The 16,778-nt window shown below is 41.4% G+C and overlaps 1 protein-coding gene across 1 annotated transcript in view; it reads left to right on the top strand.

Moving 5' to 3' along the window:
• Positions 1-2,638: 2,638 nt before the first annotated feature.
• RAB10 (RAB10, member RAS oncogene family) overlaps positions 2,639-16,778 on the top strand; it is a 72,361-nt gene continuing 58,221 nt past the window's right edge. The window contains exon 1 of the mRNA XM_079941276.1: positions 2,639-3,280. Within this exon, the coding sequence (XP_079797402.1) occupies positions 3,154-3,280 (127 nt within the window). The 5' untranslated portion in view covers positions 2,639-3,153. The remainder of the gene's footprint in view (positions 3,281-16,778) is intronic.

Here is a 16,778-nt window from a genome sequence, read left to right as displayed (position 1 = left end):
CCCTTTTCCCTTGCGCATGTAGTGGCCGGCTCTGCCACTGCCAGTGTGACCTCTGGCAAGTCCCTAAGCTCCCTGAGCCTTAGACTCATCTGTAAATTACGTGCAGGAGTTGAATTATGACTTAAAGATATTACAGCTCTAAACTTCTAGGATCCTGATACAATACTAAATAAACTTCATTAATAGTATAATTAATTACTAAAGTTCCAGAATATTGAGTGCATGGAGAAAAGGCTCTAACTGATAAAACTGTTGGAAACAACTGGGATAAACAAAGAAATTTAAAAAAAATTATTTTTCATTTTTAGTTGCCCACTGTCCCCAACATTTATGTAGTGGAACTAATTAGGCTTTCTATGTTTAAAAATCATAACTTTCTAAAATGCTTCACAACATTGGGGCTTGAGTTAATTGTAGTTCTTTTGAAAGGAAGAATCACATTAATACTGATGATTTTCCTGAATGTTATGACTCTGAATTGATGACAAACCTGTGAGGCACTGATCATAGCTCATTTTGTGATGTGCATGGCTAGGCTATTTTAGAATTGTGGCATTATTCCTAATAAGACATTCCCAATTGGAGAAGGAATGATTCATAGAGAATAAGGTTTAAATGACAAGAGCAATTCCAGAAACAGAGCGGAGAGTGAGATTAGAGAAGACAGGCATCTTCAGAAACGAACGAAGCTTTAGGGGTAGTTGGAAAAGAAGAATGTAAGACAAGTCTTCAAAGAATGGGAGACTGAAATACGATTACCCTACTGCCTAAAGACTAATTTTAATTACATATTAAATACACAAACATTTTGGTGGTGGTGGGGCGTAAAAATGCAGTTTTTACTTTTCCCAATCCCTGTTGCTTTTTTTTTTTTTTTTTTTTTTTTTTTTTTGCGGTACGCGGTCCTCTCACTGCTGTGGCCTCTCCCGTTGCCGAGCATAGGCTCCGGACGCGCAGGCTCAGCGGCCATGGCTCACGGACCCAGCCGCTCTGCGGCATGTGGGATCTTTCCGGCCCGGGGCACGAACCCGCTTCCCCAGCATCAGCAGGCGGACTCTCAACCACTGCGCTACCAGGGAAGCCCCAATCCCTGTTTCTTGCTTTCCAGATGTCTCAGGGTTTTCTCCTGTATCGGGCTGAACCAGCCCACCAGGTTCAACTACTCTGCCATCACATCCTAGGTGTGCTTCGGAGCCATGACACACACTAAGAAAGGTAGGGCAGGAGTATGAACATTTAAACTACAGAAAGGAAGAAGAAAGGGAAGGTATACCTGAGACTGATGGAAAGAGAGGGAAGGAAGAGTGCTAGGCATATGAAAAGAAAGTGCAAGGAAAAGGCAGCGGGGTTGGGGCTGGCTTCACTATCTCTCAATTTGGTACATTGATGGTTCGATTCTGGCGGCAGGGAGGGGCCCCGCTTCCTCAGCATGGTGCTATTGGGCTCTCCCTATTGCAAAAGGGTGGCCAAGGGCTTCCCCGCTGGCACAGTAGTTAAGACTCTGCCTGCCAATGCAGGGGACACGGGTTCGAGCCCAGGTCTGGGAAGATCCCACATGCCGCGGGGCAACTAAGCCTGTGTGCCACAACTACAGAGCCTGCGCTCTAGAGCCCACGAGCCACAACTACTGAGGCCGCGTGCTACAACTACTGAGACCGAGTGCTACAACTACTGAAGCCCAGGCGCCTAAAGCCTGTGTTCTGCAACAAGAGAAGCCACCGCAAAGAGAAGCCCGTGCACCGCAACGAAGAGTAGACCCAGCTCGCCACAACTAGAGAAAGCCCGCGTGCAGCAACGAAGACCCAACGCAGCCAAAAATAAAAATAAATAATAAAAAAATTAATTAATAAAAAAAAAGTGTCCAAGTTCTGGAGCCGGTTCTCCACGTAGAGCACAGCACCGGCGCTTCCACTTGGTGGGGAGGTTGGCCCTGCACCCAAGTGTTCCTCGGCCCTCTACTCCTCGCCCTGGAGGGCAGATTACATCATCCCAACTGAGCAGCGTGGCCAGTTTTTCCCATTTCAAACTCCTGCTCTCTTGAACGCCAACTCTGGTTCCTTAAGTAAACCGGGACGGAGCTTAATGTTTCCCCCGCCCCGACTAGCCACGAGAGAGGGCACTCAGGATGCGCCTCATTTTAGCAAAGAGGCTACTAAATGACCCAGGGCGCTACTTTTTCTCACATTTACGGCTACAGCTACACAGGAACACACGGCGACCCAAGCTCTTGGCTGCGCCAAGACTCTCAGCGAAACACACGCGCCAAACGCGGCCCGAAGCATCCTCAGCTGAGCCCGGTGAGCGACCTGAGGAGGAAAACGGTGGATATCAAAGGGCTACTCCAGCATGCCGCGCCTGCGCAGTCACTAGGCAGCGCCCCCCCGCGGGGCGTGCTCGTAACGCTGCGCACCCTATCAGACGGCCGCAGGGAGCGCGCCCGCGGCCTCGCCCTCTCTCGTCCCTCCCCTCTCTAGTCTCCGTCGGGGCTTAGACTGAGGCTCGGAGACCTAACGCTCCACTCTGCGCCCCCGCGGGCCCCCACGCCCTCTGGTGCGCGTGCGCAGAGGCGGCCCGCAGGGCGAGGGCGCGAGGGGAGGGCGGGCGTACGTCCTTGCGTGCGTCTCAGGCAGCGCGCACGCCGGCGTGAGAGGGCACGGGGAAAAGGTGGCTCTGGCCGGGGCGGCTCGGCTTCCTGTGGCTATGTAGCTGAGCTCGTCGGCTCCGGGTCCTCCTTCGCTGCCATCGCCGCGTCCTAGCGCGGAGCGGCTGCTCGCGAGGGATACTGTCTTCACGCCCGCCGCTCTCCCTCGACGGCTGAGCTTGCTTGCTCGCCCGTGGGAGCGTCCCGGCCGAGCAGCCCTGAGGGGGGAGGGGAGGCCATTTTGTCCCGACCGACTCCCCGGAACCGGGCGGAGCGGCTGGGAGAGGCTGCGGAGCCGCGGTCGCCGCCCTCGGAGGCACCGGACGCTTCCACCGTCGGGGCTTCCTCGACGAGGCTGTTCCTAGGTCGCCCGCGCCCTCTCGAGCCCTCCTTTTTCCCACGCTTTCCCGGTCCTCCGGCCTGAGAACGCCCGAGAGAGGAGGAGTTGGCCGTAGTGAGAGGGACCGATCCCTTGGGGCCGCCGGCGGCGAGAGCCTGTGCCGCTCCTCCCAATGGCGAAGAAGACGTACGACCTGCTTTTCAAGCTGCTCCTGATAGGGGACTCGGGAGTGGGGAAGACCTGCGTCCTTTTTCGTTTTTCGGATGATGCCTTCAATACCACCTTTATTTCCACCATAGGTAAGACCTGTGGGAGGGTGGTGTGCGGTCTCTGCATCTGCAAACCGTTTCTTTTATTCCAGACATCTTGCTTCCAGTAATATACGCCTTTGTTTCAGTGATTCTGATTCCAGGCGACAGACCCAAGTTACTGTTTGAATCGGCATCGAGCTTTCTGGGGCGGGGTCTTCCCAAGCTTTGCATCCGGTCTTTTGCTTTCAAGTCTCTCACTCTGCTCGGTGCCTGCTGTTACAAAATATGCAGCATTAACAGCGTTCCAGAATCCTATTTCTTTAAGCGTCTGGATTGGCTTTTTCCATGTTTGTGTGGCGTTACTAGCTGTACGATATTTGTAAGGGATTTATTTTGGTGGTTGGGACTGAAGCACTAGGAGTCATTTGGTAAAGGCCTGGATTCATACTTCAGGGCAAAGAAGATTCCATATGGTCTTAAAGTAAACTTGAGGATTTGTGTGACGAATAATTAAGGCAAATTAGAAGGGAAAAGTGAGTTGCTCGGCGTTGACTAATCCATTGATGTGTCAAACAATCGGAGGCTCTTCGTGCTTGGGGTGGGACTCTCTGGCATGTTTGCTCACAGAGCTGTTCGAGACATCAACAGAAGCAGTAATCTAATGGAGACGATCAGCTTCTGTCCTCGAACCCGAAAAAATGAAGTTCTCCCTTCTGTTTACGCTAGAATTTACAGGGAAGTGTCTTGCCAGTCCTAGCCTTGGGACTTCTAATGTACTTTTCACCTCATGTTTCAGAATTATTTAGTGTGAAAATAAGAGCTAAAGATTGACCTTTTAAATCGGTTTCCCGTTTAGGAAAAGAAAAGGGAACGCTCTAGGAAAGTCCCATTTGACTCTGCTGAGACAATTTAGTGCATTAACACGAATTGTGTTAAATGGGTTGTATGCGAAATCCGTTTTTTCCCCCCCACACAATAAATATCTTAAAGGACACATAGTTGTCTCTGTCACTTGGGGCCCAGAACACAGCGTTGGGGCAGTGCAATGAAACCCATTTTTAAGTGTAACTAGTTTTATACTAAGATGAGTTTTTAAAAAAGCAACTGTAGTCTTTGAACTCTGGTAGTTGTCACAATTAAGCTGATTTCAAACAGTTTATAGCATTTGGAATCGTTGATTTGGATTTCTTGTGATAAATATTTGTCAGCTACTTAATTCATTCTCATAAAACAAATTTTACTGAATTTAAATTGGGCAAGTGATCATTTAAACTACGTTTTGATTTTACTCCCTTTTTTGGGGGGAGGGGGTCATTGTAATCATTATTTCCTGAGTGTCATACTGCTCTCTAGACCTGTCATAAATTTCACGAAACTTAGAACTTGTTCTCTGCCTGTGGGTTAGCAATTCCTACCACTATGTTTACTTTTAATATTCCACTTTTAGCTGTATCTGGGTGGGTCAGGTAGTTAGATAGTTCAGTAAATATTTATTGAGCACCTAATGCTAGGCACTGTTTTAGGGACTGGGGATAGATAAGTGAACACAATAGACCTTTTAAGGAGCAGTCTAGTGAGGACAATCACAATAGAGTGTGGAAAGTGCTACAGTGGGGGTAAGCATGGGAAGGAGGGGTGACTAGCCCGAATTAGGCGCTTGCATGGAGATGGTGTCTAAAATGAAGTCTGAAGGACAGATAGGAATTGGAACACGGGTGGGGTAGGGCCTTTCTGGAAAAGGGAGCATTGAATAAACCTGTAGTAAGATCAGGGATTTAATTCACGTGGTCAAGTTTAACCTTTCATTGAGAAGGGTAGGGGGTGGAGGGTAGGAAGCAAAACATTAACTCCATCTACTCTTGTCTTTTTTAATGAGTGCATACCCTCAACTAAAGCCCAATCCTGTAAGATAATGACATAATCTTCTTGTGTAGTCTTTCTTTTTTAATTTTTTTTGGCTGCCCCGCAAGACTTGTGGGACCTTAGTTTCCTGACCAGGGATTGAACCTGCGCCCTCTGCAGTGAAAGCTGGGAGTCCTAACCACTGAACCGGCAGGGAATTCCTTGTGTAGTCTTTTTACTAGGGAAAATGTGTAGTAATTTAGGATCAAACCTGCTGGGTTGGAATCCTAGTTCCACAGGTTACTAGTTAGGGAACTTTGGCAAGTTAATTAATCTCTGTCTGCTTGTTTCTTCTTTAAATAGTGTTAATAATAGGACCTATCACATAAGGTAGTTGTGAGGATTTTATGGGTCATTGAGAGCAAAGCACCTAGCGTGGTGCCAGGCACACTGTAGGAGCACAGTGCATGCATATTAGCTGTATGTGGAACTTGTGACCCTTCTGCTGCTGAAGTGAGGCAGAACAAGGTACTTTATGGATTGAATGCCCTGCATGCAGTGTTCACACAAATATTTGTTAGTGCTCTGCTAAACAATTTCACTTTAGATTCTGAAACTTTAATATTTTGATATAAAAGTGTGATATGTATGATATTTTGATATATAAGATATATTGAACAGTGTAAGCTGAGAAATGGATAAATACATGGGTGTAAAATTCTGAGTACAGCTCTAACACATTGCATGTATTAGCTCTGTGTGCAGGTTTTAGAAGTCTGCTGGCATCTTAACACCAGTGCATCCAAAAGAAATATAATGTGAGTCACATAGATAATATTTTTTAGTAGCCACATTTAAAAAGTAAAAGAAGTATTTAATACTAATTTTAACTCATGTTATCCAGTCTTATAATTTTATTATGTAATCAAGATTAAAAAATAGTTGAGACATTTTACATTCTTTTTCTCCAGAGTGTATGTTATATTTACAGCTCATCTCAATTTAGATTAAGCACATTTCAGGTGCTGAGTGTGGCTAGTGCTGCCATATTGGACAATGCATGTTTAAACAGTATAAACTAGCCAGTTGGCTAATGTGCAGATGATTAGAGATACTTGGAATGTGTACTACTTTTAGGACATTTTAAATTTCATCAGTTGACTAGGATGTTTTTTTGTTTTGCTTTGCTTTTTAAAAAATCTAGAGCACTCTCTAATTATGAATGATACTGAAATTTGAGTTGTCACTTGATTGTTAAAACCTCTTGAGGTTTGGACAGAAGTAGTTACCTTGCAGGTGTTCAGTAGGGCCAAACTGCCGGTATAACGCTGGCCCTCATTATTTTAGGCACAGTCATTTCAGTTACTTATTGGCTATTGATTCTTGGAAGAAATAATTTTTATAGGCTTATGGTGCTTACTTACAGTGCTTACACAGACTACCGTATTTAAAATTTTCTGTATATTTTCACTTCCCACACATCTGTGTCAGAAATTGTGTATGATGTTTATGGTCAGATTTATTGCAGACAGAGTTGTAAAAACAAATTACTGGTATGTTCCACACTCACCAATCGCAAAGTGAATCCAAGGGCACTGGAATATATAAGCTGCACAAGGACAGAGGGCTTTGTCTTTTAGCTGATAGATGCTAAGCACCTAGAAGAGTCCCTGCATTTAATGGGTGCATGGTAAATAGTGAATGAAGGCAGGCAGACAGACAGGTAGTAAGTATAATCAGCATCCTCTAGAATTGGCTAGTTTTATTTTAACATTTCTTGTCTACCTACTTTCTGAGCATTAAATATGTGAAGTAGATTGAGGTCACATTTTACATAAGAAAATCAGCTGTTTGGCTAATAGAGTAATTTTAGGGTAAAACTGGTCTTGGAAATTCAGATTGTTGAAGTATTTGCTAAAGAGAGTTACTGGTTTTGGATGAGCAGATTTCATTGGTTTATTTGGCTATAACCCTGTTGGCAGTATGAGCTCAGGAAAGCATTACCCTTTTCGTGATCTGGTAGGTACTTGGACTCGTCCCAAAGCAGAAATTTTTAGTGGGCTGTTTTACTGAAAGTGCTGTCTTTTGGTGGTGTTAATCCTCCCTCCACCCCTCGACTTCATATTACTTTTTCTGTTAGGACTGTCTTTCACTGGGAAACGGAGTCTCTGGGTTCCATGTAAAAAATTAAATTGGTGGGCTTCCCTGGTGGCGCAGTGGTTGAGAGTCCGCCTGCCGATGCAGGGGACATGGGTTCGTGCCCCGGTCCGGGAGGATCCCACATGCCGCGGAGCGGCTGGGCCCGTGAGCCATGGCCGCTGAGCCTGCACGTCCGGAGCTTGTGCTCCGCAACGGGAGAGGCCACAACAGTGAGAGGCCCGCATACCGAAAAAAAAAAAAATTAAATTGGTAAAGGCTCTTGCCTCTGGGAGAGGTATAAAATGAACACACCCTTTTTGTTGTCTTTCTGAGTGTTTTTACTAAGCGTTGGAAGAGTAGGATGGTTCCACTAACATGCATTTAAGAATTGGTTTATTTAATTGGAATGAGCCCATTTTATATGAGAGGCTGCTTTTTAGAGAATTGAGCAAAACCTTTTTCATATTAAACGTGACAGGACTTTGCTGTGACACCCAGGCAGTGGCTCATGCTGCAGGAATGCCAGCGTGCCCAATGAATTTTTCTTTAAAAAAAAAAAAAATTTATTTATTTATTTATTTATTTTTGACTGTGTTGGTCTTTGCTGCGGTGCGCGGGCTTCTCATTGAGGTGGCTTATCTTATTGCAGAGCTCCCACTCTAGGCGTGCGAGCTCAGTAGTTGTGGCATGTGGGTTCGGTAGTTGTGGCTCACGGGCTTGAGAGCACAGGCTCAGTAGTTGTGGCGCATGGGATTACTTGCTCTGCGGCACGTGGGATCTTCCCGGACCAGGGCTCGAACCTGTGTCCCCCACATTCCCAACTACTGCACTACCAGGGAAGCCCACCTAAGGAATTTCTTTCATTTGAACTTGTATTTTTAGGATTGATTAAGAACTATCCCGAGATTTTCCCAAAGAAGATACAAAGGGCCAGTAAACACATGAAAAGATGTTCAACATCACTAATCATTAGGGAAATGCAAATCAAAACCACTATGTGACGTTACTTCACATCCATTAGGATGACTGACATCAAAAATTAACTTTGGGAAAAAAAAAAAGAACTTTGTCATAGACTTATCTGTTCGAGTCCCTGCTTTCAGTTCTTTTGGGTATATACCTGGAAGTGGCATTGCTAGATCATACCATAATTCTATTTTTAATTTTTTGGGAAACCACCATATTGTTTTCCACAGTGGCTGCACAGTTTTATGTTGCCGTAGCACTGCACCAGGGTCTTATTTCTCCGCATCCTCATCAACACTTGTTATTGTCTGTTTAGTAGCATTATTCACAGTAGCCGAAAGGTGGAAACAACCCAAATGTGCATAGACCAATGAATGGATACACAAGATGTAGCATATACATACAATGGAATATTATTGAACCTTAAAAAGGAGTGAAATTCTGATAGATTTTACAACACGGATAAACACTGAAAACACTATGCTAAGTGAAACAGGCCAGACACAAATAGACAAATACTGCATAAAATCATTTATGTGAGGTACCTAGAATAGGTCAATTCATAGAGAAAGTAGAATAGTGGTTACCAGGGCCTGGGGACTGGGTAATGGGAAGTTATTGGCTAATGTGTACAGAATTTCAGTTAGTGGGGAATTATTGCTTAAAGGGTACAGAGTTTCAGTTTGGGAAGATAAAAAAGTTTTGGAGATGGATAGTGGTGATGGTTGCACAGCAGTGTGAATATATTTAATGCCACTGAATTGTATACTTAGAAATGGTTAACATGCACAGAAGGACAAATACTGCATGATTCCATTTATATGAGGTATTTAAAGTTGTCAAATTCATAGAAACAGAAAGTAGAATAGTAGAAAGTAGAATGATAGTCTCCCAGGGACTGGGGGGAGGGGGAAATGGGGAGTTGTTTAATGGATAGAGTATAGTTTTAGTTTTATGAGCTGAAGAAGTTTTGGAGATCTGTTGTGTATCAATGCAAATACACTTAACACTACTACACTATACACTTAAAACTGGTTAAGTTGGTATATTTTTATGTTATGTGTTTTTTTTACTGAAATTTAAAAAATGGTTTAAATGGTCAATTTTATGTTACATATATTTTACTACCAAAAAGCCCCCAAAAAACTCTTTGCCACTTGACACAGCTCTCTAAAAGGGCATTTAATCACAGACAGCCCCTCACTGTTTCATGTGATAACTACTGTTAACCAGTGGTCATTGAGTCAAGAGGATCCTTTAAGGTACTTTCCCATGCTTTATTATTACCGGTCTGTACTTTCAGATACTGAAGGCAGGTTTGTCTTTTTGTTGTGTGTATCTACATAGATCTCCTTGGAATAGTAATACAGGAAAATACCCTAATAAGAATTTTTTTTTCCTTTTTTTAGCATGTTGGGTCTTAGTTGCTGGGCGCAGGCTTCTCTAGTTGCAGTGAGCAGAGTGGGGGGGCTGCTGTTCGTTGCGGTGCGTTGGCTTCTCATTGCAGTGGCTTCTTTTGTTGCAGAGCACAGGCTCTAGGCGGGCAGGCCTCAGTAGTTGTGGCACGTGGGCTCAGTAGTTGTGGCTCGTGGGCTGTAGAGCTCAGGCTCAGTAGTTGTGGCGCACAGGCTTTGTTGCTCCGCGGCATGTAGGATCTTCTGGACCAAGGATCAAACCCATGTCGCCTGCATTGGCAGGCGGATTCTTATCCACTGCACCACCAGGGAAACTGAGTCAGGAAACTGAGACTGATGAGGGGAGGTAACTTGCAGAAGATTATATGGCTAATTAGTGAAAGAGTTTTGACTAAAATCCACATCCAATCCTGTTCATGGCTGTGTTTCTCATCCTGAGAATTTCATTGTTTTGTTTGAAAAAATTAATGATAGGGTCATTCTCCTACTCATCAGTTTTAATTTGAAAAGTGGAGTTACAGTGGTTTATTGTTGTTTTGTCTTTGTTTTGACAGAAGTGGGAAAGTAACAAGTCTCAGCACCAAATACCAAGGGGTTTGTTCAGGTTACTTGTCTTTTGCAAACAGAGCGTAACACAGCAGAGCTGAGCTGATAATGTTAGAAATGATTATTTTATTTTCAAGAATTATCATGTATAATGGTATACGAGATGTGGCAAAGGAAATACTGATATTCCTGTTCGGTTTGTAAAGGGAAAGAATGATAGGAGAAATACTGTCAATCTGTTTCAACTTTTAACAGTACAGAGTTGCCCAGCCAGTGCTGTGATAGCAATTGTGATTAACCGAGAAATAGGGGCTTGTTGAGTTGATTTACAAATAAGAGACCGTTATTTAGCACAAAATATAAATTTGTGAATAGCTAAGAGATCTGCATGGGAAGACTGCTTATGGAGATGGTTCAGTCATAAAGGTAGAGTGTAAAAGAGCTATAAAGTGTTGAGACCATTGTCTGAACCCAAAGACTGATAAAAGTCTTGAAAAGGTCATGGATTTGCTTCCTTCAAAGAGGTGAATATTGGGGGTTAATGGATTAAGTCCTTTAAATTTGGGTCATAAGAAAAGGAATTTGAAAAGATGACTAGAGTAAAATTTTGGTGAAGAAAACTCATCTGAAGGTAAATCTCAAATGAGAAAAAACATTATATTTGAAGATAGTAGTACCATATAGTTTGAGTTACAAACAAAAGTAATTGCTTGATATTTATCCTTCTTTCCAGAGATGAAAAATCATATTTTTGGGGAAAACAGCAACTGGTGATGGAACACTAAGTTTCCAGCAAACAGAGCATCCAAGGTTGTAAAACATTAGAAAATGGAAAGAAACATTATTCTGGAGACCCAAAAAGTACAATGTAGCAAAATCAGAACAGAGGACAGTATTGATTTGTTTCTTTCATATCAGTAGCAGTGCTTACGCAGGCTTTTTTAAACTGACATTTTTATTAAGGCAGTTGTAGATTCACATGCAGTTGTAAAAAGCAGTACAGAAGGATCCCTTGTACACTTTGCCCAGTTTCTCCTAATGGTAACATTTTGTGAAACTGTGGTATAATATCACAACCAGGATATTGTCATCTGTTACAGCACACCAGTCTTACTCAAATTTCTCTAGTTTTACTTGTACTCATTTGTGTGTGTATGAAATTCACTACAGTTTTGTCACTTCTGTAGGTTCATGTAGCCACCACCACAGTCAAGATACTGAACAGTTCCAAGAGACAAGGATCCCTTGTGTTCTTTTTTAACTATACCCCTTTCCTCCCTCCACCCCCGCTTCTCTCCTCCAAAAATTTGTCCTCCATTTATAAAATTTTGTCATTCACAAATGTAATATAAATGGAACCATATACGATGTAACCTTTTGGGATTTGCTTTTATTCAGTCGGCTTAATTCCCTGGAGATTCATCCAAGTTGTATACATCAGTAGTACCTTTTTTATTATTGAGTAGTATTTCACGGTATGCATTCCCCACAGTTTGGTTAACGACTCACCCATTGGGGAACACCTGGGCTGATTCCAGTTTCTGGCTGTTATAAATAAAGCTGCTATGAATTTTTGTGTAGAAGGTTTTGTATGATCATAAATTTTTGTTTCTCTGGGATAAATGCCTAATAGTGCAATTACTGGGTCATATGGTAATTGCATGTTTAGTTTTATAAGAAACTACTGAACTGTTTCTCCAGTGGCTGTGCTATTTTATATTCCTTCAATAGCGTGTGAGTGACCTTGTTTCTCTGCATCTTCACCAGCATTTGGTGGTTTTACTATTTTGTGTTTTAGCTATTCTGATAAGTGTGTAGTAATAATCTCATTGTTGTTTTAAATCGCATTTCCTTGATAGCCAGAGGTGTTGAAAAATCTTTTTATGTTCTTATTTGCCATCTGTGTGTTCTCTGGTGAAATATCTGTTCACGTCAGTTGCCCATTTTCTAATTGCATTCTTTTTTCTTTTTTTTTTTTTTTACTATTGAGTTTCATGAGCTCTTTATACATTTTATTTTATTTATTTGGGTGCGTTGGGTCTTCGTTGCTGCACGCGAGTTGCGGTGAGCGGAGGCTACTCTTCGTTGCAGTGTGCGGGCTTCTCATTGCGGTGGCTTCTCTTCTTGCGGAGCATGGGCTCTAGGCACGTGGGCTTCAATAGTTGTGGCACGTGGGCTTCAGTAGTTGTGGCGCACAGGCTTAGTTGCTCCGTGGCATGTGGGATCTTCCCAGACCAGGGCTTGAACCTGTGTCCCCTGCACTGGCAGGCGAATTCTGAACCACTGCACCACCAGGGAAGTCCCTTGAAAGCTTTTTAAAGTTAATTTTTACCAGTGATGTGTACACATATTTGAAGTTAAGTAAACTGCTAAGAGATTTATAGTAACAAAAAAAGCAGTCTTCTGACTCATTTCCTCTCCATCTTCAGTCCTTTTCTTTAGAAGCATCTTCTACCTCTTCTGTTACATACTCCTATATTTTCAAAATATAAGGTATACAGCCATCTCTTGAGTATTAATATTAGATGAAAATTTTAACCTGTTGTAATCTCATCCCACTTTTATCCCAGTTTTTTTTGTTAAATTGATATCCAGTGGTTACATTAATATGGCCATGTGAATATTCCCTATCAAGCCAAATAGTCTGTTATGACTCTGTTTCCTTTTCTCCGAAGTTGAAAGTTCTCTTTATTTGATTAATTTCCTTTACCCATTAGCAAGTCTTCCTATATCCTTCAACAACCTCTCAGAATGACTTTCTACACAGTCAAGCCATTAGAGATATATATATATTTCTTCCTGGATGCCTCTCTTCTAGGTCTTTCTCCTTCTTGCTTCCGTTCCCTTAGCCTCTCTCATGTGAGATACTGTTGTTAATTTATTGCCTTGGATCATATCATTCTCTAGTAGCTTCTTGCAAAAAGGGTACATGGCAAAGGACATTTTTTGAGACTTTCCATATTTGATAATGTCTAAATTCTTTCCTTTCACTCCATCGAAAGTTTGACAGGGCCTAGGGTTCTGGTTTGAAAATAATTTTCCCTTAGGATTTTGAAAGTATTACTTTTGTCTTTTAGCTTCTGATGTTGTTGGCAGGTACAATACCATTCTGATTCTTTTTTTTTTTTTGCGGTACACTGGCCTCTCACCGTTGTGGCCTCTCCCGTTGCGGGACTCCGGATGCGCAGGCTCAGCTCCGGACGCGCAGGCTCAACGGCCATGGCTCACGGGCTCAGCCGCTCCGCGGCATGTGGAATCTTCCCGTTCTGGGGCACGAACCCGCGTCCCCTGCATCGGCAGGCGGACTCTCAACCACTGCGCCACCAGGGAAGCCCTCATTCTGATTATTTATCCATCGTTTATGGCCTAGTTTGTCTCTGTAAATTTTTAGATTTTTTAATTTTTTTGAATTCTTGGTAACAGATCATGTACCTTAGTGGGTGGGTCTTTTTAAAAATAAATCTATCATTCTCGATACTTGGTGGGCCTTTCCAGGTCCTTAACTTCTTCACGTTTTCTTACATTTTTTCCTCCTGTGATTTTCTTCCCTTTTTTTTCTGTTTTTAGTTGGATGTTGGACTTCCTGGATTGATTGTATAATTTTCTGTTTTCTAGCTTTGCTAATTCGTTCTTTCTGGGAGATTTCTTTGACTTTATCTTTTAAGTTTTCTATTGAAGATTTTATTTCAGCTGTAGTATGTTTAAATTTCTAGTGCTTTTTCTGCTTTATTCCTTAAAATTTGTTTTTTAAGCATTCTCTTCCTGTTTTATAAATACGGTATCTTTCTTGGAAGATAGCTTTTTGACATTTTCTTCTTGACTCTCTTTTTCCTTCAAGTTTTCCATACCCATGTTTGTTTTATTCTGTATTTTATTTTAGAGGCCTTTCTCAAATGATTGGTGATTTCAGGACATACGTTCATAATTAAGAATGGGTCGTTGAATCAGCTGCACTTCAATAAGATTTTTTTAAAAAGTGCCAAAAAAAAAAAAAGAATGGGTCTTTGGAAAGATGTTCGTGAGCTTTGTAAACATGGGTGGGGCTTTTTAATCTCCCTGGTTTTAGATTCATCTCCACACTCCACTGAACCTCTTGTTCCTGAATTCAGAGTGTGTCAGTTTCACATTTTCTAGAGAATAAGTCTTTAGACTCCTGCTAGGTCTTGAGGAGTGGTAATATCTGGTTATGTGAAATGGAGGCTACGTCTTGGGGTGTCCTTATATAAACCTTCAATCAGCCTTTACTTTCTGCCTGGTACCTAATACCTCCTATTGCTAAACCTCCTATTTAGACGTGAATTGGCTTGCTCCTCATTGGTATCTTCTTCAGTGGGTTCTGAGGTCATAAACTTCTTCATCTATTGTGGTTAGTTACAGTGTCTCTCCATTTGTAAACTCTTTATATTTCTTGTTTTCCTTGAAGTTTTGGTGTGATTTTGGAGAGAAGGGGTCAGAAAGATTTTTCTCTTCTAGTTTAACTGGAATTTGAAGTAATTTTTGACTCCAAATGATTTTTGACTCCACTTTTTAACTCATAAATAACATCCAGTAGGATTAGGGATGGACGATAGATACTTTACTACTGTTCTTGTAAATATCTAGTCCATCCTCAAAATACTGATAGTTTTGTTATTTAGGATAGTCAAATGAATGTAGTAGGGAATCAGAGTATTCACAACAGCACCATTTAAAGGAAAGAGCTTTAATTTAGATGTATAATTCTTGGCTGATTTACTTGGGGGGAAGGGAGAGTATTTTTTGCTTTTTGAACAGAGTATGACTGTAGTCTTAAATTTCAGTCTTTTGCTCTCGATGTATACTATTTTATAGAATACTGACCAACAAATGATTCAGCAAACTCATAATCTGTCAGAGGATTGCAGTGGGTCCTATATATTATAGCACTTGGCATTGAATGATAAGGTATCGCCCGCTTGATTTTTAGCTGGTTTGAAACCTACTAGTAAACATTTTTCCCTACAAAGTGTGAGTAGAGTTATTCTACCTCTTTGTATATTCTCAGTCTTACTAACTTTGCCTTCCTTAAATTAGACATTAATGGATACGTGTGAATTTTTAAAAATCCAGTAGTGTCTTTTTGCATATTTTCGTGTGTGGGAATATATATTCAGCATAATAAATGGACAAGAGTGCTGTGGAAGGTAAATATAATATCAAAATAACTGTTCAAGTGTTAGCTCTTTGCTTAAGTGAGTAAGAATTCTGAAAACTTTTTTCTTCTTTTGCAAAGTTTCAGACCTACAGGAAAGATACTTATTATAATGAATCCTCTTATATCCTTCCTCTAGATTCACCAATTGCCAATATTTTGCTACATTTGCTTTTATGTCTCTTTAGATAGTTTATTTTGTGTATGAAGTGGTGTCTGATTCAAAATAGATTAAAGATTTGTGTGCCATAGTCATTTTTCAAAAATAAAGTAGGAAATTAAGCTGTAAGCCTTTGCACTTGCCGTTGAGGTTTTACAATGTGTCAGGCACTCTCTGTGAGCGCCAGAGATGCAGTGGTGAGTAGTACAACTTGGTGCCTATCCTTGTGGTGTTTAAGTTCTAGTGGAGAATTTTGAAAAGTGCACCAAAATACCACTACTTTCTCAGCACCTAAGTTAGAATCTGATTCTCAATATCTTTGCTGCTCTTCTAAGACATTTCATATTTGTGGGAAATACAAGCTTTATGCCCTTTACTGTTTTGTCTTACAAAGTTATGTTTGCTATACCTCATGAAAGAAAGTTTTGTTTTGTTTTTTTTAAGATACAGAATTTTAAACAGTCAGGTGGAAACACTTACATGTATCTAGAGATTAGTCTTCCATTAACCTCTGAACATAATCCAGATGAAAACAAATAGTATATTCACAAATCACCTAAATTAAAGCCACACATAGTACTTAGTGTTTTCTTAGTGCCTTACTGACTTTGTTTTTTAATTCCATTTTATTAGACCCTGAAGAAGCAGCAGACTTTTGTTTTTATGCAGGTGACATGTCCAGCCAGCAGAAATGAGACGAGATAGACATTTAGGTAGGAGAACTGAAAACTAAGACAAAGATTAAAGATTGTATTACCATACGATACAGTTACAGATTTGTGAATTGATGATTATGGCCAATGAGAAGTTCCTTTTTTTTTCTGGGCCGTGCCGCACAGCTTGCGAGGTCTTAGTTCCCCGACCAGGGGTTGAATCCCGGCTGTGACAGTGAAAGCACTGAGTCCTAATGACTGGACCACCAGGGAATTCCCTAGAAGTTCTTTTATCTTCTGTAGTCTCTGTTGAAGTAGAAAGTTTGATATATTTTGGAGACATAATAAAAAATGAGTTTTGTTGCCTTATGTATGTATAATCAGAGTTTGACTTTTGTGGAATAATTTTTCCACAAGATGCTAGATAAATGCTTTATTATAATAAAATGAAATTATTTCTTGTATTCAGAAAGAATTTTAAAAATTGGGATGCATCGATGGAAAAGTAAAGCCTGAGGGTGAATATAATCCAAACAAAATTATGAGCTTGGATGAGGTAAATTTAAGATTTACTCACTAGTTCTCAAGTATTAGGATTGTTGGAGGATTAGCCTTTAAAATGTGAGTGAACCAGTTTTGGGGGATAAATATAAGG

The sequence above is a fragment of the Stenella coeruleoalba genome, assembly GCF_951394435.1.
Source record: "Stenella coeruleoalba genome assembly, chromosome: 13".
NCBI classification, from domain to species: Eukaryota; Metazoa; Chordata; class Mammalia; order Artiodactyla; family Delphinidae; genus Stenella; species Stenella coeruleoalba.
The sequence above is the reverse complement of the archived record's forward strand: the minus strand, read 5'-3'. Positions and strand labels throughout refer to the sequence as shown.